Source organism: Sinohyriopsis cumingii, chromosome 1 (genome assembly GCF_028554795.1).
Source record: "Sinohyriopsis cumingii isolate HCF-2022 chromosome 1, ASM2855479v2, whole genome shotgun sequence".
Taxonomy (NCBI): domain Eukaryota; kingdom Metazoa; phylum Mollusca; class Bivalvia; order Unionida; family Unionidae; genus Sinohyriopsis; species Sinohyriopsis cumingii.
In genome coordinates, this window is record NC_142961.1 from 136,540,145 (window position 1) to 136,565,879 (window position 25,735).

At 36.4% G+C, this 25,735-nt stretch overlaps 1 protein-coding gene across 7 annotated transcripts in view; it reads left to right on the plus strand.

The window, feature by feature from the left end:
- Nucleotides 1–770: 770 nt before the first annotated feature.
- LOC149807923 (uncharacterized) overlaps nt 771–25,735 on the plus strand; it is a 61,093-nt gene continuing 36,128 nt past the window's right edge. For 3 of the 7 annotated variants that reach the window (XM_089972024.1, XM_089972048.1, XM_089972054.1), the window contains exons 1-4: nt 940–1,080; nt 1,751–1,924; nt 6,670–6,736; nt 17,516–17,680. In XM_089972024.1, coding sequence (XP_089828150.1) covers nt 1,769–1,924; nt 6,670–6,736; nt 17,516–17,680 — 388 coding nt within the window. In that variant the 5' untranslated portion in view covers nt 940–1,080; nt 1,751–1,768. The other 4 variants (XM_089972032.1, XM_089972038.1, XM_089972069.1 and 1 more) reach the window with 4 other exon arrangements.

Here is a 25,735-nt window from a genome sequence, read left to right on the forward strand (position 1 = left end):
AAACATTTAATAAATTCAGGAATACTTCGTTTTGTCATTCGACACAAAGTCATGTTCCGTTTTGCATGTGTTTCGTTTAAATACAGTGAAGATGTAAAGTCTTTTTGAACGGTTATCACTTTCATTCAGTATCATCCTACGTCCATCATCTCAACAACGAATACAATATTTGACCAGTCTAATTAAACTGGTTTGTCATCTGTCTTTGGTACAAACACCTGTTTTCGCGAAAATTATTTGTATATAAAAGTTCTGGCAGAAAACACATGCTGTACAATTTTAATTCATAGCTGATATTGTATCCCGAAAATCATTGTCCGGAAATACTCTTTCAAGATGACAAGCTTAGGGATATGATACGACACACTTTTAAAAAATGTCAATATTGCCTGTTTGTAAAATAAGAATGCTTTTCTTTTTGATAGCAATATACATGATTACGGTTCAGCTTCACTGTTATGTCTTTCGAAAAAAGCAAGGGAACTTCTAGCTTTAGTTTTATTTTCGTTCTATAAGGCACTTAATTTCAAGTTTAATATATGCATTGTTTCAATGAAGTAAATGTCCTTATCGACAGTTAAATCAGATTATTATCTTGAATATATGTGAGGACTAATGTTGACAACGGTTTGTTAGGGACTCATAATGGCGGCGCAAGTGCGATTACATTGCATTGTGGGTATTTGAGTACTCAATCGTGACGTCTGTGAAAACAACCCATTTCACCCGGCCATACACTAGACACGAGAAACTAACCGTATTCTATTACCATTATATAATTTTTTAACAAGCAAACATACATGAACTCTAGATTTATTTTTGGCAACGATTAAATCGATTTAAATGAACAAGGAAGTTTAAAAAAAAGATAACTATTGGTTGCTTGTATGAAAGCGGTGTTGATGGTGTTGAATTATTCAAAGGTAAGTGACACAATTACGCCATGACACTCAAGAAATGTCAGTAGCTTGTTTTTCAGAACATCGGTCATATGATAGTATTTTTAAGCAGTATCTCGATTCTGTGGGACTATATCTTGAATGTGAACGGAGTAAAGTTTGTACAGATGAACATTAGCAGGTAAAACTTCGAGTCTTGTAAATAAACTCAAGTAATTAGCAATTCGTTTTCTTTTCCTTTGGTTGGAAGCGAGGCATAAATTTAGAGCAAATCTCAAATCTCTCTCTCTCTCTCTCTCTCTCTCTCTCTCTCACACACACACTCATGCTCTTTTGACGTATATATGTCACTAGGTAAGTAGGATTGGTAATGATCAGAGGCACAGGTTACAAAGGCCAACATTTTATAATACTAAACATCCCTGATCGTTACCCCAATTATTTCTGTTATTTGTTGAATTAGCGATGAATTAGAAACTGACCGGATATTTGTTTGAATTTAGCAAGACCAACCAGTACGATTTTGGCAGGATCAGTAAAAAATTTATATTAGTGATCCTGTCAATATGTATGTATGTATGTATGTATGTATGTATGTATGTATGAATGTATGTATGTATGTATGTATGTATGCATGATATGACTAGTATGTATGTATGTATGTATGTATGTATGTGTGTGTGTGTGTGTGTGTGTGTTGTTACTTAGTTTGAAACCATAGAGTCGTAACAAATGGGTTTTAAAAGTGTGATTTTTTCACCCAAATAGCGCTCTTTATAACCAATTGAAAACCTTTTGCCAAATATATTACTGTTTTTTTAATGCATGTCAAATGATCATTTAATTTTTAGTCCATATAGGTCGGCAATATGGGCTGTGAATTCTCTTGCATACATTGGGGTACAGTAAAGGAAGGACATTACATCACAGTGCCAGCTAGTGGACCAGACTTACAGACAAATGCATTGACAGTATTATCAGAGTGCGAAAATGAGTCGGATGTATCAATGCGCAAGCAACAAAAAGGTATGATTTTAATATAAATGCGCGAACAACAAAAAGGTATAACTTGAATATCAGTGCACGAACAACAAAGAGGTATGATTTGAATATCGATGGTTTTAATATAAAGAATGGGGTAGTTTTATGTTTTGGGGTGTTCGCTTTATGGTTGTTGTTGTTTTATTGTTTATAACTTAGTTCTTTATCTCAGCTTAACTAGCTTTCTAATGTACCTATGTGTTAAGATACCTCTTTGTTTTAGCGATGTGTAAGACTATAATATAATTCGAGGCAACGCAACAGCAACAAAAGATTAGAAAAAGAAACATAGGAGTCAAATGTTAAAATGTTTGAAGTCATAAACACAATCTAAGGCTAAAATGTCCAAGGTTATAGGCAGAAAATATAAATGAAATTCCATAAGCGGCTTACATACCAGAAATACATATTTCATATGAATATTCCATATCTGACACTGTATCTTAAGTCTTAAGCAATAATAAAAGGTCAACAAGAGAACCGTACAGAGTTGAAGCATTCATAATCAATATCATACACCTTCTTTTCAGGCCTCTTAATCATATATATATATATATATATATATATATATATATATATATATATATATATATATATATATATATATATTCTCAAACGTTGAACTCAATAGAGACAATACAGATTCTAAACGTTCTGTTAAAGTTTTAAACATGAAAATATTTGTGCCAAATTTCAAATTTTTTTTTGCCGAATCATTATAGAGACATTTGGTGAAAGTTAAAATTTAAGGACAAGTGAAAAATGGTCAAGAAATTTATTTATATCATATATGAAACTATTACTTGATTATGTTCGTTTTCGGGGTGGTGATGGATATGGAGAGATGGAGGTTTAATTGTCCATGAACTTATTTGCTTTCTTCACTGCATTGAATAAGAGAACACTTGAATTGCATTTTTGATTTTTATTTCAAAAGATATATGCCGTTCTAACCCTAATTGTAACATTAACCATAAAACATGGAATAATCACTTTCTTGCTGCTAACGATTGTCCCTTTAATGCTTTTATTCTAGTCCACATGAGTTTTCAAGAAAGCTAATTTAGACCACATCAATTTTCAAGAAGACTAATTTAGACCACATCAGTTTTCAAGAATACTAATTTAGACCACGTCAGTTTTCAAGAAGACTAATTTAGACCACGTCAGTTTTCCGGAATACTAATTTAGACCACGTCAGTTTTCCAGAATACTAATTTATACCACGTCAGTTTTCAAGAAGACTAATTTAGACCACATCAATTTTCAAGAATACTAATTTAGACCACGTCAGTTTTCAAGAAGACTAATTTATACCACGTCAGTTTTCAAGAATACTAATTTAGACCACGTCAGTTTTCCAGAATACTAATTTAGACCACGTCAGTTTTCCAGAATACTAATTTATACCACGTCAGTTTTCAAGAAGACTAATTTAGACCACATCAATTTTCAAGAAGACTAATTTAGACCACATCAGTTTTCAAGAATACTAATTTAGACCACGTCAGTTTTCAACAAAACTAATTTAGACCACGTCAGTTTTCCAGAATACTAATTTATACCACGTCAGTTTTCAAGAAGACTAATTTAGACCACGTCAGTTTTCAAGAATACTAATTTAGACCACGTCCGTTTTCCAGAATACTAATTTAGACCACGTCAGTTTTCAAGAATACTAATTTAGACCACATCAATTTTCAAGAATACTAATTTAGACCACGTCAGTTTTCAAGAATACTAATTTAGACCACGTCAGTTTTCAAGAATGCTAATTTGGACCACGTCAGTTTTCCAGAAGACTAATTTGGACCACATCATTTTTCAGGAAGACTAATTTAGACCACATTTTTTATACCATCCACACTTGAACAAAACAATCGCTGCTTTTCAGACACCGATATCATTGTTAGAGAACAAAGAAAGTGAAAAATAATTTGAAAATTATTTGTGGATGATAAAGAGTATTTTCGAGGCAACTGCACAATTGTACCGGTCTAAATGCTTACGCTGTTCTCTATTGTGGTGCCATCTCGGAACAAATGAGATCATATGTTGCCAAGTAAAATGTGTATAAAGATAGAGTTCCATGAAGACGAAATATTTTTATAATCGCAAGATTAAGGAATTATTGGAATTAAGAAGGGTTGAATATTTTTCCACTTACTCTGATACGAAAAAATCTAAAATAGGTATTTGTACTGCACAGCCTCTTTCGTGAACACTGTAATACGTATCACAGTCTTTTTCATGAACACAATAATACGTATCACAGCCTTTTTCATGAACACAATAATACGTATCACAGCCTTTTTCATTAACACAATAATACGTATCACAGCCTTTTTCATGAACACAATAATACATATCACAGCCTTTTTCATGAACACAATAATACGTATCACAGTCTTTTTCATGATCACAATAATACGTATCACAGCCTTTTTCATGAACACAATGATACGTATCACAGTCTTTTTCATGAACACAATAATACGTATCACAGCCTTTATCATGAACACAATACTACGTATCACAGCCTTTATCATGAACACAATACTACGTATCACAGCCTTTTTCATGAACACAATACTACGTATCACAGCCTTTTTCATGAACACAATAATACGTATCACAGAACAATTCTACTCCAGTTGAAGAAAGCATCGAAGAAAATGAACACAGACAAATAGTACTAAGTGCAAATATTGTGACATCTTCCATGATCAAATAAGAACACTCAAGGGTCTCATGATATATTGGAAGATTTTTTAAACGGCAATCTAGAATATGGTCAAATTACCGCATCACTTCCTGTACCGGCTGATTATAACAGAGTGCGAGCGCACTTGAAAATTCAAACCCATGACGGCATCTTTCATAGGCATTAGGAGGTTTCTTTACAACAACTCTTACGCTTATCTAACCAACATGTGAATTTGAAATTAACATCTTCACAAGCACTATTCCAAGACTTTATAAAAAATTATTCAGTACCATGTTCTACTACGATGTTCAGTGACCGTTCCGGTGGTCTAGTAGTTAGAGCGTCCGCCTCGGATGCAGGAGGTCGTGGGTTCGATCCCCGGCATAGTCATACCAAAGACTTACAAAAATGGTACTAACAGCTACCTCGCTTGGCGCTCAGCATTAGGAAGTTAGTGTTAGGACTGGTCAGCCTGGTGTCAGGCTGATGTGACTGGGTGGGACATCATGCTACATGTCTGCGACATGATGCCCCAGTGCTAGACATCACTATAAACTATAGACATCGTAGCGATATGACTGAAAAATTGTTAAAGCTATGTTAAAAAATCCAAGTCACACACACACACACACACACACACACACGATGTTCAGCAAGGACAACCAAAAAAAAAACAAACTTGGAATTCTTATTCTCAATGTAAATAAAGGAACATAACGACACTGTGATAAACTCAAACGTTTTCAGATACATCAAGTAATATTTCGTGGTATTGTGGTGTGAAAATCAGTTGTCTTTAAAGAGAATATAATTAATTCATTTGTCGATTTCAAGCATGAAACTGTATTTGCTATCTTTGAGAAAAATGTCTATTTACAGATTACATACAATGATGATGACACTTAAATAAGCAGCATCCACACTGAGGGCATGATTATCAAAATATTGCAGAAGGAATAAATACTGTACTTGCTGTGGATAAATATAAAATAATTATCTGGCTACATTTACTGTACAAAGCTAAGGTTTCATAAATTGCACAAGCTTCATCAGCAACGGTTTGTCTAAAACATGTATAGTCTGTGGAAAACAAAGTTCGATTTAAAACAGCATATATTAATGGCAAGTTTGACATGTATTTGAAATCATGCGTGCGTTTTAAAGAATTCTTGAAACGTTACAGACTATCGAAGACAAACGAATCTAGTTTAGACCAACTATTGGCTTGTTGATAACTCCTAAAATAATTTATAAAATATATGTCTAAATGCTTGATATCAGAGATTTTTCAGAATAGGATAAACAATAATAATGACATTTCTACTACGACCCTTAAACTCCAGATGTTTACATAATTATCATTCTATCGTGTGAACAAATTAAAAGGAATTATTGTAAACGTTAGGACCCTTTTTTATCAATGTAGTAATGCGGCTGTTAATCGCATTGGCATATAATAGAGAAAATCTATGCAAATCAAGTGTTTTTGCCTTTAAAATTATATGACAAAGAAACCTTAATTTTTCGAATAGATATGAGAAACAATATAATGCTTAGACTTGATGAGTGAAGTATTTCCGTATATCTTCTCTAAAACGTAGATATCCTCTATTTGCGACATTTTACCACACTCCAGGACAATCACTACCATTTTGGAGGATACTAACCAATATAAATCGAACAATTGAAACTGAGTTTTTCTTTGTAGAGTAAAAAAGCTCGATTTTATAATATCTCAAAAGTTTCCATATTTTGTTGTATTGTTTCTTCTATTAGTCAGATTGTGCACTCTTTCAACATCCATATTATTTTCTTTTCATAAAATGGTTAATGCATAGTTTACAATATAAGTTTTTTTTTAAAAAAAGATTATAAAACTATCAAACCAACTGTTTTTATAAGCAAATTTCCATGTTTTTAATTCAACCATTGAAAACGTTCTAAAACTAAATCGTAAACAAACGTGTTACCCTCCATTTTTACTTAATTGATTATTTATTGATTTATTTCTTTTTTTATACTGGAGTCTTATCAGGGATTACGAACCCGACTTATTCGAACCATGCGGACCTAGTAACCAGGAGCCAAGGTAATGAATGATGCTGATTATTTGCATTATAAAATTTATCCTTCTAAGTTCATAATACTAAGCTGTCTTTGCCCACGGCAACATAATTATCAAATAAATTGTGTATTTTGGTCTAATTTTGAGCTTGCTTCTTCTTGTGTCTTTTTAGTGCTGGTTAGACACACTGAATAAATAAATAAATAAATAAATAAATAAATAAATAAATGATAACAAATAAATAAAAAAGAGTGAGATAAATAAATAAATATGAATGCAATACATATTTTCACATACATATGCTGAGCTCAGCATGTCACTTTACTCTGGGTCCTAATGTTAATGAGGTAACATTTTGATTGCGTCAGGAATAGCAAGTGACACTTTTGACGCGCGAGCTGTTCAGATAATCAGGAGCGCATTTTTGAAATTTTCTTTATTTATGTAATTATTTCAGTCCTACACCTAAGCTCTGAGAGAGAGAGAGAGAGAGAGAGAGAGAGAGAGAGAGAGACAGACAGACAGAGAGAGGGGGGTGCATTGGAGGAAGAAACGACTTCTCCACCTTCAGTTAAAGGGGAAGAATTGAAGCTTTCATCTTCAAATAGTTTCTTTAATTTTTCAGTCTTTTTTCAATTTTATTTTATCAAGGAATTTTCAGAACACCACTTTTAATTGACACTATATAGCTTGTATTGTGCTAGTTGTGTGGTTAATACTATGTCTTTTATTGTCTTGTCTGAACGTTTCTAAATGACTTTTTCCATGTTATCACAAGATGTTAACTTCGATTTGTGCTCAAGGCCTAACTTTTTTTTACCAGCTTAGAATTATCTGGAAGAGAAATTGTGACCCACGTCCTGGGTATTTTACTTTGTCTTAGGTCGAGTGAAATTAGTATATATGGTTGTGTTAAAAAAGGACTCATTTCTATTTTTAAGTTGGGTATGTGAATACCGCTGCGTTCTGGTATATATTTTCAGAGGAGTCATTTGTGCAAATTATTCATCGGAATTACAAAGTGCTCGTTGACTTTTTGGACCGAAACACTATTTTGGGATTATTGTGAATTTATTCAAAGACATTCCGGATTATATCATCGTGATACATCAAGACTGTTGGTATATCAACCTATTCAGGACTATTGGTGCAAGAGCGCATTTAATATTGAAATTGATTCGGTACACTCTATAGTATTCGACTTTAAGTTTATTTGGGATTTAATTCACAATACTGAAAGATCTTCTTAAGTTTTCTCTTTGTATCCTTGTTTTTCTTCACTTTGCTAAACTTGTTGGCTTCGCTTCATTATGTTGCTTAGTTTAAGACCATAGAGTTGTAACAATCGAGTCAAAGTGTATAGTAATATCTGAACATTTTAGAATCAACGTACTAGCAATAATAATAATCGTTATTTGCAGCATAGGCCACCGACCCAAATTACATGCATGGATTAAAAAATGGTACAACCACAAAACAACAGCTCTAGGATTAAAACACTATTTTAGATTTTGCCAGATAAATAACCAAATTATGTAATAATGTATATTATTATTAATTCTCTGGATAAAGTTTTAAAATGGGATGTGATTTACATTGCAAAGAACGTATTAAGGCACATTATTCTTATTCTTCTTCTTATTATTATTATTATTATCATCGAGAGTAAGGAAAACAGTGTCAATAAGCCTTCATTTTTAGCTATCATGTCAGGAAATATGCTACTTGTACACTTTATAGATATGAAGTGTTACAGCTTAGGTTCTATTGAAAAACAATTAATGAATTACTGAATATATTAAGTTCTTTCTCATGTGAAATGTTGGATAACTATGGTTTACCTGTAAACTGGCATCAGCATTTAAATTAGGAACAATGAGAGATGAATGTGATGCATTTACATATTCACGATACAACATCTGGTGAAATCCGAGTAAATTTCACATGTGTGTAATGGGTGAATGGCTATTAACCAGTGTATTGTTAAAAAGGCAGACCAGAATCGTGGTGATTCCCACCTGTATAGATAATAATTCTCGATGTACAAACATTGTTTGCTGATACAATATGCAGAATACCTGTACACATGTATACACGTATGATTTCTTTTGTGGACATTGTATAAACGGCAGGTGGGTATTCCCCTAGATTTAACCTGTTATCCGATTTTTTGACGTCTAATGCATTGTTATTATCGAGATATGTTATTTTATTTAGAAAATACCAACAGCTTTAAGGGTCCGCAATCATATGGTTATGGTTATTAACACAAAGAAGCAAATATTCTTTTGATTACTTGTGTTGAAACTATCACGTGACTCAAATTAACTAGGAAGTGCAGACAAACTAGTTAACAAAATGTTCTATTGTCAGTAACACACTCGTAGGTCGCATTGTAAAATCGAAAGGAATGAACGGTGACCATTTTCGGACAAAGATGTAAAGGACGTATATCTGACATATTTATTTTTAATGGCGACTAACCAAGCAAAGCACGGTCAATTTTGACAAGAAATAACATTTTGAGTTTCCAACGACATACTTTTACGTTTCTTTGGGGCCTAACAGAATTACTAGGAAGGAGGGAATTTTTGTAGACATGCAGAAGACTTAAAGCCCAAAGGTAATTTTTGAACCTATAATAATTGTCTGTATGTATTGGTTAGGAGCAACTCTCTCTCTCTCTCTCTCTCTCTCTCTCTCCAAAATTTATGGAAAGGATGGATAGAAATGGATTTTTTAGAAATGGATTTTTTAAAATATCTTCTCCCTAACACAAATATGTCTATTTCTATGTTATTTTTGGACGAGCAACGAATCACGAACATACACCTGCTATATTTAAAACAGATTTCATGCATTAGGATGTATTACTATAGACTGTTACCTACTTATTGCTTAATAAAACTGTACTCTATATAGTGCCAATTCACATTCAAATGATGAAAACAATTGTTCCCAATATATGTTATCATGGATATTTACTTAGAAAAATTTCAGCTTTGTTTCACAAAATTAATAATTCTGACTTTCTTTTAAGTCAAAAATGAAGACATACACAAAGCACACATGGCAATATAGATGAATATATCAATTTTCTAGAGATATAGGTGGCCCGGATGTTAATATAAATGGCATCTCACTGGATTTGTTATCCTCAAAGTTCGTTTCACAGCCGGCCTATACAATAGAACTGTCTTCAAACACCATTGCCTCTCCACACACAATCCTTTCTTCAATAATTTTGTCTCTGTGATTATTGTAATTGGCCATGATACCTGGGTATACATCAGATAGTCAAGTTAAAACAGGTACTCCGAAACAAGCAATGAAGCTCTACGACAGCCAACATGGTATACATCGTGAGTTGCGTTAAAAACAGGTGAAACAATAGGAAAATACCGGATTGAAACGGATTAAAATGTTCCACCAATCCAAATGTACTTTACATAATTCCGAGTTTGGGGTCTTTCTTCCAATGAGAAGAGAGAGGACTAGTGATGTCATATTCAGTATATAGGCGCGACAGTCTTCATTCGGTTTATCCTTTCTGCAAATGTTGAATATTTCTGAAACAATGAAGACAATGGTGGGGGGGGGGCCTGCTGCGGATACCTTGTATACTCGGAGTTATAGCAGTACGGCTGCGAATGCAACTGTTGTACTTCCGGAGGAGGATGACTATAATTAGTATTGGGCTGACTTTCTGTCGCCAGTTGCCAGTCTGCAATAGTTACCACATTCACCTTCTGTTCCAATAATGACAAGAATGACTTGGTCGCCGAAAGGACGGTTAAAGCTACTGATGTCAAGTCCATGATTTATTTCAAAACGAACATCCAAATGTCCTTTATCAGGTCCACCCATATCTTTCAGATTAGAGATACTACTCAGTGATTGCCAAATAAAGTACAATTGAAATGTCTTTTCCCCTTAATTAGTGAATATATGATGTGTGTGTATGAAAGCATCTTTAAGTAGATTATCAATTGTATACAAAATCAAGACAAGATACACGTTTTGAATCACAACGACAATCATAAAAGTATATTTTCTTTAATCTTTCTTCACTGTATTTTCTTTTCTGTTTGCATTTCTTTGCTATTATGGATTTTTCATCTTCACTGTCTTATTGTTGTCTTCTTGACGGGTCTGAATTCTTCTTCTGTTTATGAGGAAGGAACTCTCCTCCTCTCGCTTATTTTCCTGCTGTGCCTTTCTCTGTTATCTTAGGGTACTCTGAGGGCAAATTTAATTTTCCTAACAAGGATAACATGTATTTTTACCTTTGTATCTAATTTTCTGTCTTTCCTTTGCTCTGATGCTCTGGACATTCTGGAGCCTAGTAATTTGTCTCGTGAACGATATAGCATGTTTGACTTTGATATCAAGAGGAGTAGTCCGTAGTCTTATCTGAAGTAAGCTTTCGAATTAATCACTGTACATCTATGACCAGAAGGGAATCCTGTTTTGACTCCTCCATCTACACCGATTGAAAGCTGAATAAATATTTACTCTTAGAATAGGAAGCTGTCTCTGTATAAATATGGGTCAAACGTGTGTAACACATAGTCAAATTTTGAATCGATATGAACCAGTTACAACAGTCCAGTAAGATATCATAATAATAAGAAGCCAAGAAGCAGCGACCACCTTCCATATTTCTAACACGATAGCTGAAGTGTAAGCCCAAGTACATGCTAGTAATTTAGAAGCTGACCTGGTGTGCCTGAACACACCCCATCAACTTCTGTCACAAGAGCAAAAGAGTCCAGATCCACCAAAAACGGAAGCCGTGCAGTATCATCCGAAACTTATTATCACATTCGAGATACCAAAACATGTACCTTCCAGAAAATATTAAACAACGGCTTACAGAAGCGGGGTGAAATTTAAAGAGTTTAAGTCCGAAGTGCTAACCGAGAAAGCAGAAGGTTTCATTACAAAATTGTGGCATTTCTTGTAAGAGACATTGACACGACAATAACAAGGTAAAGAAGACGATCGTTTAAAACTCTTCACCCATCACGACAGTTTAAAATCCTGTGTCTGGATCGAGTTTAGCACGCCGGTAGAATCAATACTGTCCAAGGTCATCTACCGCGTTCAACACGTCCATCAATCCAATGATGGGTTAAACATGGCCGATGGAAAATGTACACGTTTCACCTCCTAATAGTAACGAACACGCAGCAAAATGTTATTGGTGGACAACATTTGCACTACTAATCGTAGTATCATCGAAATGGACAAATCACAAGCCCAGATATGTTTAGCCCGTGCTATCTGCGTGTAGCAAACGTATGCTGACAAGAACGAGACAACATAATGGAACACAACATGGGAGAGCATTCAAAAGTTGACACGGCCAAGCAAGGTATAGAAACAGAACTCCTGTTACAGCAGGCAGGCATATCTAAAGAGAAGGCTGGTTTCCTCCCTTAAATGAAAAAACTTCAAGACGTCGTGGCCTTTAGGTATGCTTTGAAAGTGTATCCTCAAGTTGTTCACGAAGCTCGGATGTTTCGAGGAATCAATTTCCCAGACGAAAAATACATTCAGGTGTATCTAAAGGATCAGGTCGAAACCATTACTAGCATCACAGGATTTCTCTGATGCGCTTATTATTGTGGGAAATGTGACCATGGATTAAAAAGTAAAAGCTACTTATTTATTGTGTAGAGAGATGCCGGGGCATTGTAGAACGAATTAATTGCTCAATTTTCAAGCGAAGCATTGTTAGCCTTAATTCTTACGAATAGCATCGCATGAAACAAGTTCAACTGCAGAACAATGCCCGTGAATTATTGACATTGTGCTTCACCTGTTGACTTCTTATTCGAACAAATGAAATACGAGCACACATTTGTCCAGCAAAGATAAGATGTAGGTTTTGACCACGTTGTGAACTGTGAACATCAGTGCTACATCCAAAAATATGAGATGAATTACAGTCAGACTCGAGGAAAGACCAGCACAAGAAGAGATATAAACAAGAAGATTTTATCTTTTTCGATTCGGAATGTAAAGAGACTGACATTCAACTCCCGAATTTCTGCGTGCCTCACCGGGAGTGCAAGAAGTGCATACAAGATACGAGAGCCTATATATTTGTGTTGTCCCAATTGTAGAAAGATTCCAGGTTGACATGTAAAAAAGTATTTCGAGAACCCCGCACTCGTCCCAATTTCGCCATATGGATCTTAGATTCTATCGAGAATATTAACAAATTTCTCCGGATACACCAGCCAATTTCTTTTGAAATATTATTCAGAACAAGGCATCGAGTGTCCCACAGTGCCAACATTGAGAAAAACTCATCTACATGAAAGTGGGGAAAATGCAGTTTAATGATCCTAAAAGTTATTTAGTTATTTCTTGGAACAGAATGCCTTAAGTGTTTGGAATGATAGAAATGTCTAAAGGCATTTTCCACACTTGCTGAAAACATAAGCTAATCAACACTTTGTAACCCCGGCATTTGCCTGACGTTCACTAATACGACCGATCCTGCACACAGAACAACGAAAAGCATTCTACGCTTGTTACCAAAACCACTCTTCAAAACGTTTGACTTTCAGGAAGAAATGTTGAAATATTGCTGATCTGATGAGGAGATTTTACGCCGTTGCTGTGGAAAACTTCGTCAATTATTTCTGGATCACGGACGATTTTTCCACCATTTATAAATCGTGTGGATTAGTGTATCAAAAGCAGTTCATGTTCGAGTACAAACAAACAATCTCACTCCGTTAATCTTATGTCTGTCAGCTCTCGATACATCGATGAAGACTTGCGCTGACACCATTACTTGTGTGAAAGTGAAGACAAATGGATACAGTATGCTAGAAATGTTGGTGAAAAGGAAATTGGAAGTCTCTCTGTGGACGGCTGAAATTTAGAAACCCTCTGATGCTCTTTGTATTTCCCTCAACGAAACCTGAAAATTAGTTTCTTAGAGTTCACTACGGAAGAATTGTTTGAGCAAACATACCAACAACACCTGAGGTTAGAAAGACGAGAAAATTAAGTGATGGAAATGTGGGTACACGAGTGCCAATGTAGTTTCAAAACCAATACAGAATTTAGACTCAGTACCCAATGTTAAGAACCGATATACATCGAACCCTTGAACCAGGCGACATTTGGTTTTGCACGAACCACTGCGTTACACTTGATGTAACTCACTTGTACCATCCGAAGGAAGACGATCGTTTGCCAAAGTCATATGTAATTGTTTGTGGCGAAAATTTACAACTGGTGGACGACAAAGGGAACTTTATGAAACACGTGGAAATTATCCGCGAAGATCTGATCTTGGTGAATTATGAAGAAGCGTTTCGAAATGCAATCATTGCAGCCTCCGTAACAGCCACTATCCGTTTAAAATTGTACGAGACCTTAGAACTTATGAGATACAGTCTTTTACTTTGATATCAATAGTAGCAGGTACATCCACTTTGTCTTATCCTGTCCCAAATATCAAAGGGGATCATGTAGGCGTGTGGATGGAAGTGCACCAAGGAGACGCAATCGTCAGCTTTTCTAGTGGTGGCCCCAAATATTAAATATACCAATGCTCTCACAAGCCGTTCTGGATACCACTTGCTCATCAAAGAAGAATACCCGTTTCATGTGGCTTTGTCTGTCTTCTGTGACTTTCAAAGTTGCCTCAAGACTTTAAAACATTGGCCCAAAGATCTGGATGGAATGTCAAGTAAGGAAACGTTATCCAGATCCGGATTTGTTTACGAGGAAACTATGCATAGCGTTTCTGCTCTGGTGTGAAGATCCACTAATGGAGTATGACCATGCCAGATGGTCACCATGCTGTCACTATTCTCCTTTGGTAGGGCAAGTATATTACCCGCATGAATACTATACAAGCGAACAGTCTAAGTTTGTTTATTGAGCTATGAGAACTTCTCCTCCAGCGGCAGCAACGACGTCTTCTCCTTCTTTCAGCCTCTGCTGTACAGCGAAAGACGGCATTACCCAAGACAAAAGTCCGAGACAGAAACGGAGTGTTTCAAAATTTAGTGGACTTATCCAAACAAAAACTGTCACAATTCAGTTCATGAAAAACACCTCATCATCGAGTGCTAAGCGTGATGAAATTCATACGACGTGCCGCCAATGAGTGGAGACGAATCTCCCATGCGAAAACAAATCATTCAAAAAACAACAAAAACAACAACAAAAAAACTATTCGCTGTTACCGTGTGTTAATGATATTTGAGCGTGTTGAAACCTTTATTGAAGAAAAAGAAATAACGATTAGAAAACATCGGAACGTTTTTCGTTAAATGATGAATATAGAGTACTCATCAGTCGAAATACGAAAATACTAGTTCAGTGAAGAGGATTTCTAATCAAGCTGATAGGACCCTTGATACAAAGTGGCTGCTCATTTGATAGTATCGATTGCTGACAGAATTAATTAAGACGTTTGCAGAACGCACATTAAAGCGTTGTGTGGGTGTCTACCACCAGTTAGACGATTAAGAAGCATGTGGTGCGTACATTAGTCAATCTCACGTCACCAACTGGGCAAACACGACTATAATTCAAGACCAGTGAATCAGCCTAGCCAGCCATCATTGACTCGTCAACAACCGACAATGACTTCAAAAATTGCGATCTTGAATGAAACCATGATGTACATACGTGCAAATGATTCATTGGAATTACAAATTGCTCGTTGACTTTTTGGACCGAAACACTATTTTGGGATTATTGTGAATTTATTCAAAGACATTCCGGATTATATCATCTTGATACATCAGGACTGTTGGTACATCAGCCTATTCAGGACTATTGGTACAAGAGTGCATTTAATATTGAAATTGATTCGGTACACTATAGTATTGGACTTTAAGATTATCTGGGATTTAATTCACAGTACTGAAAGATCTTCTTAAGTTTTCTCTTTGAAGCTTATGTTTTTCTTTCTTCATTTTGCTAAACTTGTTGGCTTCGCTTCATTATGTTGCTTAGTTTAAGACCATATAGTTGTAACAATCGAGTCAACATTTTAAGATCAACGTACATGAATGTAATATGTAATGTTATAAAGAAGTATGGTCATGAATAAATTTGACTGATATAATAATAATAATAATAATAATAATAATAATCGTTATTTCCAACATAGGCCACCGACCCAAATTACTTGCATGGATTAAAAAATGGTCCAACCACAAAACAACAACTCTAGGGTTAAAACACTTGTTTAGATTTTGCCAGATAAATAACCAAATTATGTAATAATGTATATTATTATTGATTCTTAGGATGAAGTTATAAAATGTGATGTGATTTACATTGCAAAGAACGTATTAAGGCACATTATTCTTATCATTATTATTATTATTATCATTATTCATTATTATTATTATCATCGAGAGTAAGGAAAACAGTGTCAATAAGCCTTCATTTTTAGCTATCATGTCAGGAAATATTCTACTTGTACACTTTATAGATACGAAGTGTTACCGCTTGGCACAAGTGATGTAAGCTGACATATTTTCCCAACATAGGTTCTATTGAAAAGAAATAATGAATTACGGAATATATTAAGTTCTTTCCCATGTGAAATGTTGTATAACTATGGTTTACCTGTAAACTGGCATCAGCATTTAAATTAGGAACAATGAGAGATGAATGTGATTAATTTACATATTCACGATACAACATCCGGTGAATTCCGAGTGTATTTCACATGTGTGTAATGGGTGAATGGCTATTAACCAGTGTAATGTTAAAAAGGCAGACCATAGTCGTGGTGATTCCCACCTGTATAGATAATAATTCTCGATGTACAAACATTGTTTGCTGATACAGTATGCAGAATACCTGTACACATGTATACACGTATGATTTCTTTTGTGGACATTGTATAAACGGCAGGTGGGTATTCCCCTAGATTTCATCTGCTATCCGATTTTTTTGATGTCTGATGCATTGTTATCATTGAGATATGTTATTTTATTTAGAAAATTTCAACAGCTTTAAGGGTCCGCGATCATATGTTTATTAACACGAAGAAGCAAATATCATTTTGATTATTTGTTGTTGAAACGATCACGTGACTCAAATTAACTAGGAAGTGCAGACAAACTAGTTAACAAAATGTTCTATTGTCAGTAACACACTCGTAGGTCGCATTGTAAAATCGAAAGGAATGAACGGTGACCATTTTCGGACAAAGATGTAAAGGACGTATATCTGACATATTTATTTTTAATGGCGACTAACCAAGCAAAGCACGGTCAATTTTGACAAGAAATAACATTTTGAGTTTCCAACGACATACTTTTACGTTTCTTTGGGGCCTAACAGAATTACTAGGAAGGAGGGAATTTTTGTAGACATGCAGAAGACTTAAAGCCCAAAGGTAATTTTTGAACCTATAATAATTGTCTGTATGTATTGGTTAGGAGCAACTCTCTCTCTCTCTCTCTCTCTCTCTCCAAAATTTATGGAAAGGATGGATAGAAATGGAGTTTTTAGAAATGGATTTTTTAAAATATCTTCTCCCTAACACAAATCTCTCTATCTATATGTTGTTTTTGGACGAGAAACGAATCACGAACATACACCTGCTGTATTTAAAACAGATTTCATGCATTAGGATGTATTACTGTAGACTGTTTCCTACTTATTCATATTCAAATGATGAAAACAATTGTTCCCAATATATGTTATCATGGATATTTGCTTAGAAAAATTTCAGCTTCGTTTCACAAAATTAATAATTCTGACTTTCTTTTAAGTCAAAAATGAATATCTCATTTGATATAGTGGACAACATGGGTTGCATTTTCTCCCGCCTGCATAGCGATACAGGAAACGAAGAAAGAAAGATCAAGAATAAGTTTGCTGGACCAAACGTTCAGGCGTCAGCACCGCCAGTTTCGTCAGTCAGAGACACAGACACGGATGTAGTACGGCGCAAACAGGAAAAAGGTACTACGTGTATATCTATATATCGTTTCATTTAAGATAAATAATGAGATACTTTTATATTCCAAGGTTTGACTCTATCATATTACATTTTACTTCTCCATGTATATCGATCTTCACCATAGAAAGAACGTATTTTATGTAAAATATTTTAAAGAAAAAAAGTGATGCAGTTAGCCCAATATCTGCGAAGGCATGTTATAATTATATAGGCGCCCATTGGTTAGAATGCAGGAGATGCATGGGGGACATATCATGTCATATAGGTGCCTATGAGCTTAACATGGGGATGACATTAAAGAGACAGAAGTGTTTATGGGGACAAAAGTGATTATAGAAACAAAAGTGTTGATACGGACAAATAAAAATGGTAATGGTAAGAGGTTATAAGTTTTAGTTGTTGTAGACATAGATATAGATAAACATCGAAAGACATACAGAGATAAACAACGAAAGACATGCACAAAAGGGGCCCCGAGTGGCCGAGTGGTCTAAAGCACTCTCCGTTACGGATTACTGCCATCTCACCTCTGTCTGCGTGTGTTCGAGTCTCGGATTCGGCTAACGTGGGTATGTGAGAAAGCTTGCCAGTAGCGTCTCGTGGGCCGGTGGTTCTATCCGGTGTTTTCCCGGGTTCTTCCTCCACCATTAATACTGGTCGTCATGTATAGCCTATCATGTGCTGAAAAATGGCGTTAAACCATATAACAACAACAACAACATACACAAAGCACACATGTCAATACAGATGAGTATATCACTTTTCTAGAGATATAGGTGGCCCTGAAAATGACAGTTGAGGTTCTTAATCAAATGGTGTTAATATAAATGACATCTCACTAGATTTGTTATCCTCAAAGTTCATTTCACAGTTGGCCCATACAACAGTACTGTCTTGAAACACCATTGCCTCTCCACACACAATCCTTTCTTCAATAATTTTGTCTCTGTGATTATTGTAATTGGCCATGATACTGGGTATACATCAAATAGTCTAGTTTAAACAGGTACTCCGAAACAAGCAATGAAGCCTCTACGACAGCCAACATGGTATTCATCTTGAGTTGCGTTGGAAACAGGTGAAACAATAGGAAAATACCGGATTGAAACGGATTAAAATGTTCCATCAATCCAAATGTACTTTACATAATTCCGAGTTTTGGGTCTTTCTTCCAATGAGAAGAGATAGGACCAGTGATATCATATTCAGTATATAGGCGCGACAGTCTTCATTCGGTTTATCCTTTCTGCAAATGTTGAGTATGGCTGAAACAATGAAGTCAATGGGGGGGGGGGGGGCGGGAGCCTGCTGCGGATACCTTGTATACTCGGAGTTATAGCAGTACGGCTACGAATGCAACTGTTGTACTTCCGGAAGAGGATGACTATAATTAGTATTGGGCTGACTTTCTGTCGCCAGTTGCCAGACTGCAACAGTTACCACAGTCACCTTCTGTTCCAATTATGATAAGAATGATTTGGTCGCCGAAAGGGCTTAAGACGGTTAAAGCTACTGATGTCAAGTCCATGATTTATTTCAAAACGAACATCCAAATGTCCTTTTCAGGTCCACCCATATCTTTCAGAATAGAGATACTACTCAGTGATTGCCAAATGAAGTACAATTGAAATGTCTTTTCCCCTTAATTAGTGAATATATGATGTGTGTGTATGAAAGCATCTTTAAGTAGCTTATCAATTGTATACAAAATCAAGACAAGATACACGTTTTGAATCACAACGACAATCATAAAAGTATATTTTCTTTAATCTTTCTTCACTGTATTTTCTTTTTTGTTTGCATTTCTTTGCTATTATGGATTTTTCATCTTCACTGTCTTATTGTTGTCTTCTTGACGGGTCTGAATTCTTCTTCTGTATATGAGGAAGGAACTCTCCTCCTCTCGCTTATTTTCCTGCTGTGCCTTTCTCTGTTATCTTAGGGTACTCTGAGGGCAAATTTAATTTTCCTAACAAGGATAACATGTATTTTTACCTTTGTATCTAATTTTCTGTCTTTCCTTTGCTCTGATGCTCTGGACATTCTGGAGCCTAGTAATTTGTCTCGTGAACGATATAGCATGTTTGACTTTGATATCAAGAGGAGTAGTCCGTAGTCTTATCTAAAGCAAGCTTTCGAATTAATCACTGTACATCTATGACCAGAAGGGAATCCTGTTTTGACTCCTCCATCTACACCGATTGAAAGCTGAATAAATATTTACTCTTAGAATAGGAAGCTGTCTCTGTATAAATATGGATCAAACGTGTTTAACACATAGTCAAAGTTTGAATCGATATGAACCAGTTACAATAGTCCAGTAAGATATCATAATAATAAGAAGCCAAGAGGCAGCGACCACCTTCCATATTTCTAACACGATAGCTGAAGTGTAAGCCCAAGTACATGCTAGTAATTTAGAAGCTGACCTGGTGTGCCTGAACACACCCCATCAACTTCTGTCACAAGAGCAAAAGAGTCCAGATCCACTAAAAACGAAAGCCGTGCAGTATCATCCGAAACTTATTATCACATTCGAGATACCAAAACATGTACCTTCCAGAAAATATTAAACAACGGCTTACAGAAGCGGGGTGAAATTTAAAGAGTTTAAGTCCGAAGTGTTAACCGAGAAAGCAGAAGGTTTCATTACACAATTGTGGCATTTCTTGTAAGAGACACTGACACGACAATAACAAGGTAAAGAAGACGATCGTTTAAAACTCTTCACCCATCAAGACAGTTTAAAATCCTGTGTCTGGATCGAGTTTAGCACACCGGTAGAATCAATACTGTCCAAGGTCATCTACCGCGTTCAACACGTCCATCAATCCAATGATGGGTTAAACATGGCCGATGGAAAATGTACACGTTTCACCTCCTAATAGTAACGAACACGCAGCAAAATGTTATTGGTGGACAACATTTGCACTACTAATCGTAGTATCATCGAAATGGACAAATCACAAGACCAGATATGTTTAGCCCGTGCTATCTGCGTGTGGCAAACGTATGCTGACAAGAACGAGACAACATAATGGAACACAACATGGGAGAGCATTCAAAAGTTGACACGGCCAAGCAAGGTAAAGAAACAGAACTCCTGTTACAGCAGGCAGGCATATCTAAAGAGAAGGCTGGTTTCCTCACTTAAATGAAAAAACTTCAAGACGTCGTGGCCTTTAGGTATGCTTTGAAAGTGTATCCTCAAGTTGTTCACGAAGCTCGGATGTTTCGAGGAATCAATTTCCCAGACGAAAAATACATTCAGGTGTATCTAAAGGATCAGTTCGAAACCATTACTAGCATCACAGGATTTCTCTGATACGCTTATTATTGTGGGAAATGTGACCATGGATTAAAAAGTAAAAGCTACTTATTTATTGTGTAGAGAGATGCCGGGGCATTGTAGAGCCGTAACTATGCATTCCTTACGTAAAAGAACGAATTAATTGCTCAATTTTCAAGCGAAGCATTGTTAGCCTTAATTCTTACGAATAGCATCGCATGAAACAAGTTCAACTGCAGAACAATGCCCGTGAATTATTGACATTGTGCTTCACCTGTTGACCTCTTATTCGAACAAATGAAATACAAGCACACATTTGTCCAGCAAAGATAAGATGTCGGTTTTGACCACGTTGTGAACTGTGAACATCAATGCTACATCCAAAAATATAAGATGAATTACAGTCAGACTCGAGGAAAGACCAGCACAAGAAGAGATATAAACAAGAAGATTTTATCTTTTTCGATTCGGAATGTAAAGAGACTGACATTCAACTCCCGAATTTCTGCGTGCCTCACCGGGAGTGCAAGAAGTGCATACAAGATACGAGAGCCTATATATTTGTGTTGTCCCAATTGTAGAAAGATTCCAGGTTGACATGTAAAAAAGTATTTCAAGAACCCCGCACTCGTCCCAATTTCGCCATATGGATCTTAGACTCTACCGAGAATATTAACAAATTTCTCCGGATACACCAGCCAATTTCTTTTGAAATATTATTCAGAACAGTGTCCCACAGTGCCAACATTGAGAAAAACTCATCTACATGAAAGTGGGGAAAATGCAGTTTAATGATCCTATAAGTTATTTAGTTATTTCTTGGAACAGAATGCCTAAAGTGTTTGGAATAATAGAAATGTCTAAAGGCATTTTCCACACTTGCTGAACAGATAAGCTAATCAACACTTTGTAACCCCGGCATTTGCCTGACGTTTACTAATACGACCGATCCTGCACACAGAACAACGAAAAGCATTCTACGCTTGTTACCAAAACCACTCTTCAAAACGTTTGACGTTCAGGAAGAAATGTTGAAATATTGCTGATCTGATGAGGAGATTTTACGCCGTTGCTGTGGAAGACTTCGTCAATTATTTCTGGATCACGGACGATGCTTCCACCATTTATAAATCGTGTGGATTAGTGTATCAAAAGCAGTTCATGTCCGAGAACAAACAAACAATCTCACTCCGTTAATCTTATGTCTGTCAGCTCTCGATACATCGATGAAGACTTGTGCTGACACCATTACTTGTGTGAAAGTGAAGACAAATGGATACAGTATACTAGAAATGTTGGTGAAAAGGAAATTGGAAGTCTCTCTGTGGACGGCTGAAATTTAGAAATCCTCTGATGCCCCTTGTATTTCCCTCAACGAAACCTGAACATTAGTTTCTTAGAGTTCACTACGAAAGAATTGTTTGAGCAAACATACCAACAACACCTGAGGTTAGAAAGACGAGAAAATTAAGTGATGGAAATGTGGGTACACGAGTGCCAATGTAGTTTCAAAACAAATCCAGAATTTAGACTCAGTACCCAATGTTAAGAACCGATATACATCGAGCCCTTGAACCAGGCGACATTTGGTTTTGCACGAACCACTGCGTTACACTTGATGTAACTCACTTGTACCATCCGAAGGGAGACGATCGTTTGCCAAAGTCATATGTAATTGTTTGTGGCGAAATTTTACAACTGGTGGACGACAAAGGGAACTTTATGAAACACGTGGAAATTGTCCGTGAAGATCACATCTTGGTGAATTATGAAGAAGCGTTTCGAAATGCAATCATTGTAGCCTCCGTAACAGCCACTATCCGTTTAAAATTGTACGAGACCTTAGAACTTATGAGATACAGTCTTTTACTTTGATATCAATAGTAGCAGGTACATCCACGTTGTCTTATCCTGTCCCAAATATCAAAGGGGACCATGTAGGCGTGTGGACGGAAGTGCACCAAGAAGACGCAATCGTCAGCTTTTCTAGTGGTGGCCTCAAATATTAAAGATACCAATACCGAGACAGACAGGTCATGGAATGAGGCAAAAGAATGAAACTGAACTCTCCATTGAGCCAAGAAGTCAAAATTCACACCTTGAAAACGGTTTTACAGTCTAGACGAGATCAAGAATTTCGCGTGAAAAATATTGAATCCAAACAAAACTGTACATTTACAAAACACCCAAATCGTCAGTCGCTTTTTCTAAACAGTTTATAAAATTATGCATAAAAAAGTGCGACTTTCAGACCACAACATTTTACTGTATCGACGCTCCGAACTCCAGTATAAAAAATGATAAGTTCCAAGACAAACACTTCATTGCGCAAAAAAATGCAGTCCTAAAAGGACGACGAATAATTCGACATAACAACCAAGCGTGGGTCCCATTATGAGCTCCATGTGCGATTTTGAGTCAGCACATTTTCACCAATCCTGAGTGCGGGACTCACAACAAACGTCAAGTTCGATCATGAATTCGAGTGCGATGATGAGAATTGAGACCAGAGCCATGCCGTACTTTGTGACATCAGCAATGCAGCACGACCTTCTGGCCGTACCTCGACTACCATCGAAAGCGATATCGGTGATGTGTATTAGTGCTCAACTAGCGAAGGCGATGCAACAGAACCTTTATGCTTTACGGGTAGAAGTGAAACCACGAATGTACCTACTTACTGTTCTCATCATGCACTCACAGGCCGTTCTGGATACCACTTGCTCATCAAAGAAGAATACTCGTTTCATGTGGCTTCGTCTGTCTTCTGTGACTTTCAAAGTTGCCTCAAGACTTTAAAACATTGTCCCAAAGATCTGGATGGAATGTCAAGTAAGAAAACGTTATCCAGATCCGGATTTGTTTACGAGGAGACTATGCATAGTGTTTCTGCTCTGGTGTGAAGATCCACTAATGGAGTATGACCATGCCAGATGGTCACCATGCTGTCACTATTCTCCTTTGGTAGGGCAAGTATATTACCCCCATGAATACTATACAAGCGAACAGTCTAAGTTTGTTTATTGAGCTATGAGAACTTCTCCTCCAGCGGCAGCAACGACGTCTTCTCCTTCTTTCAGCCTCTGCTGTACAGCGAAAGACGGCATTACCAAAGACAAAAGTCCGAGACAGAAACGGAGTGTTTCAAAATTTAGTGGACTTATCCAAACAAGAACTGTCACAATTCAGTTCATGAAAAACACCTCATCATCGAGTGCTAAGCGTGATGAAATTCATACGACGTGCCGCCAATGAGTGGAGACGAATCTCCCATGCGAAAACAAATCATTCAAAAAACAACAAAAACAACAACAAAAAACTAATCGCTGTTACCGTGTGTTAATGATATTTGAGCGTGTTGAAACCTTTTTTGAAGAAAAAGAAATAACGATTAGAAAACATCGGAAAGTTTTTCGTTAACTGATGAATATAAAGTACTCATCAGTCGAAATAAGAAAATACTAGTTCAGTGAAGAGGATTTCTACTCAAGCTGATAGGACCCTTGATACAAAGTGGCTGCTCATTTGATAGTATCGATTGCTGACACAATTAATTAAAACGTTTGCAGTGTGCACATTAAAGCGTCGTGTGGGTGTCTATCACCAGTTAGACGATTAAGAAGCATGTGGTGCGTACATTAGTCAATCGCACGTCACCAACTGGGCAAACACGACTATAATTCAAGACCAGTGAATCAGCCTAGCCAGCCGTCACTGACTCGTCAACAACCGGCAATGACTTCAAAAATTGCGATCTTGAATGAAACCTTGATGTACATACGTGTCAAACACCGCCCGATCCAGAAGACCACTGATATGAAGAATACAATTTTCTTAAAAATGGCGCAATGCATTGTAGATGTCATGCGCGAAGAAATAATGTGGCATAAATTAGATTGCGAGAAGAGACAGAGGCAACAGCACATGAAGCAGAGGAACCAACATCAACAGGGATGAGAAGCATTATGTACAATGGAGATAGAGGCGATCTCCTACTGTTTTAGAAGGAGTAAATAGTTTAGTGTAGTGCACCCTGCAGTGAGACAGGACCGTCGTCATAGAAGATAAACCCAACGAGGACAACAACTCACCAAGCAAAACGGTCCTTTTCAGGGCCAACCATATTTCTAGACAGGAGAGAGAGAGAGAGAGAGAGAGAGTAATTATTTTGCGAAACAAATTGTATTATTATATTTTGTATTTGAGTATATCTGTGTCTTCCCACTCACTAAACCCCACCGATTCCTTTATAAAATGTGTGTTTGTTGGGTATAATGTGTTTGTATATAAGGGTATGGCAGTGTACCTATTAACACTCCCTTCCTTTTGTGTAACTATATGTACAAACTGAAAGAAATAGTTTAATTAAGGTCCTCACGATTTGTCTCCTTCGGTATCCTTCAGGCATTTAAATCGGTGCGTTCGCCGTCATTCTTCTTCAGAAATAGTGTTTAAAATGAATGACCCAGACATACACAAACTGCAACCTCGACGACGCTATCTCTATCCCGTCTATCCTCGCACTTAGATCTAGATGGGATCACATCGACATAATTCCTTCTTGGGAAACAAGAAGGCATCAAAACTCATCAAATCTTTTCCAATGCTGATCTTATCTCCTTGAAATAACGAGAACCTCATAACCATAAACATGGTCCAGTTCAGTGACTCCAGTAGGAACGATATAAATAAAATAACTGAAATACGAGACTCTTTTGTTTGTATTCCATGAATGAACGAGAGAGTCGAGAAACAAACATCGCCACCA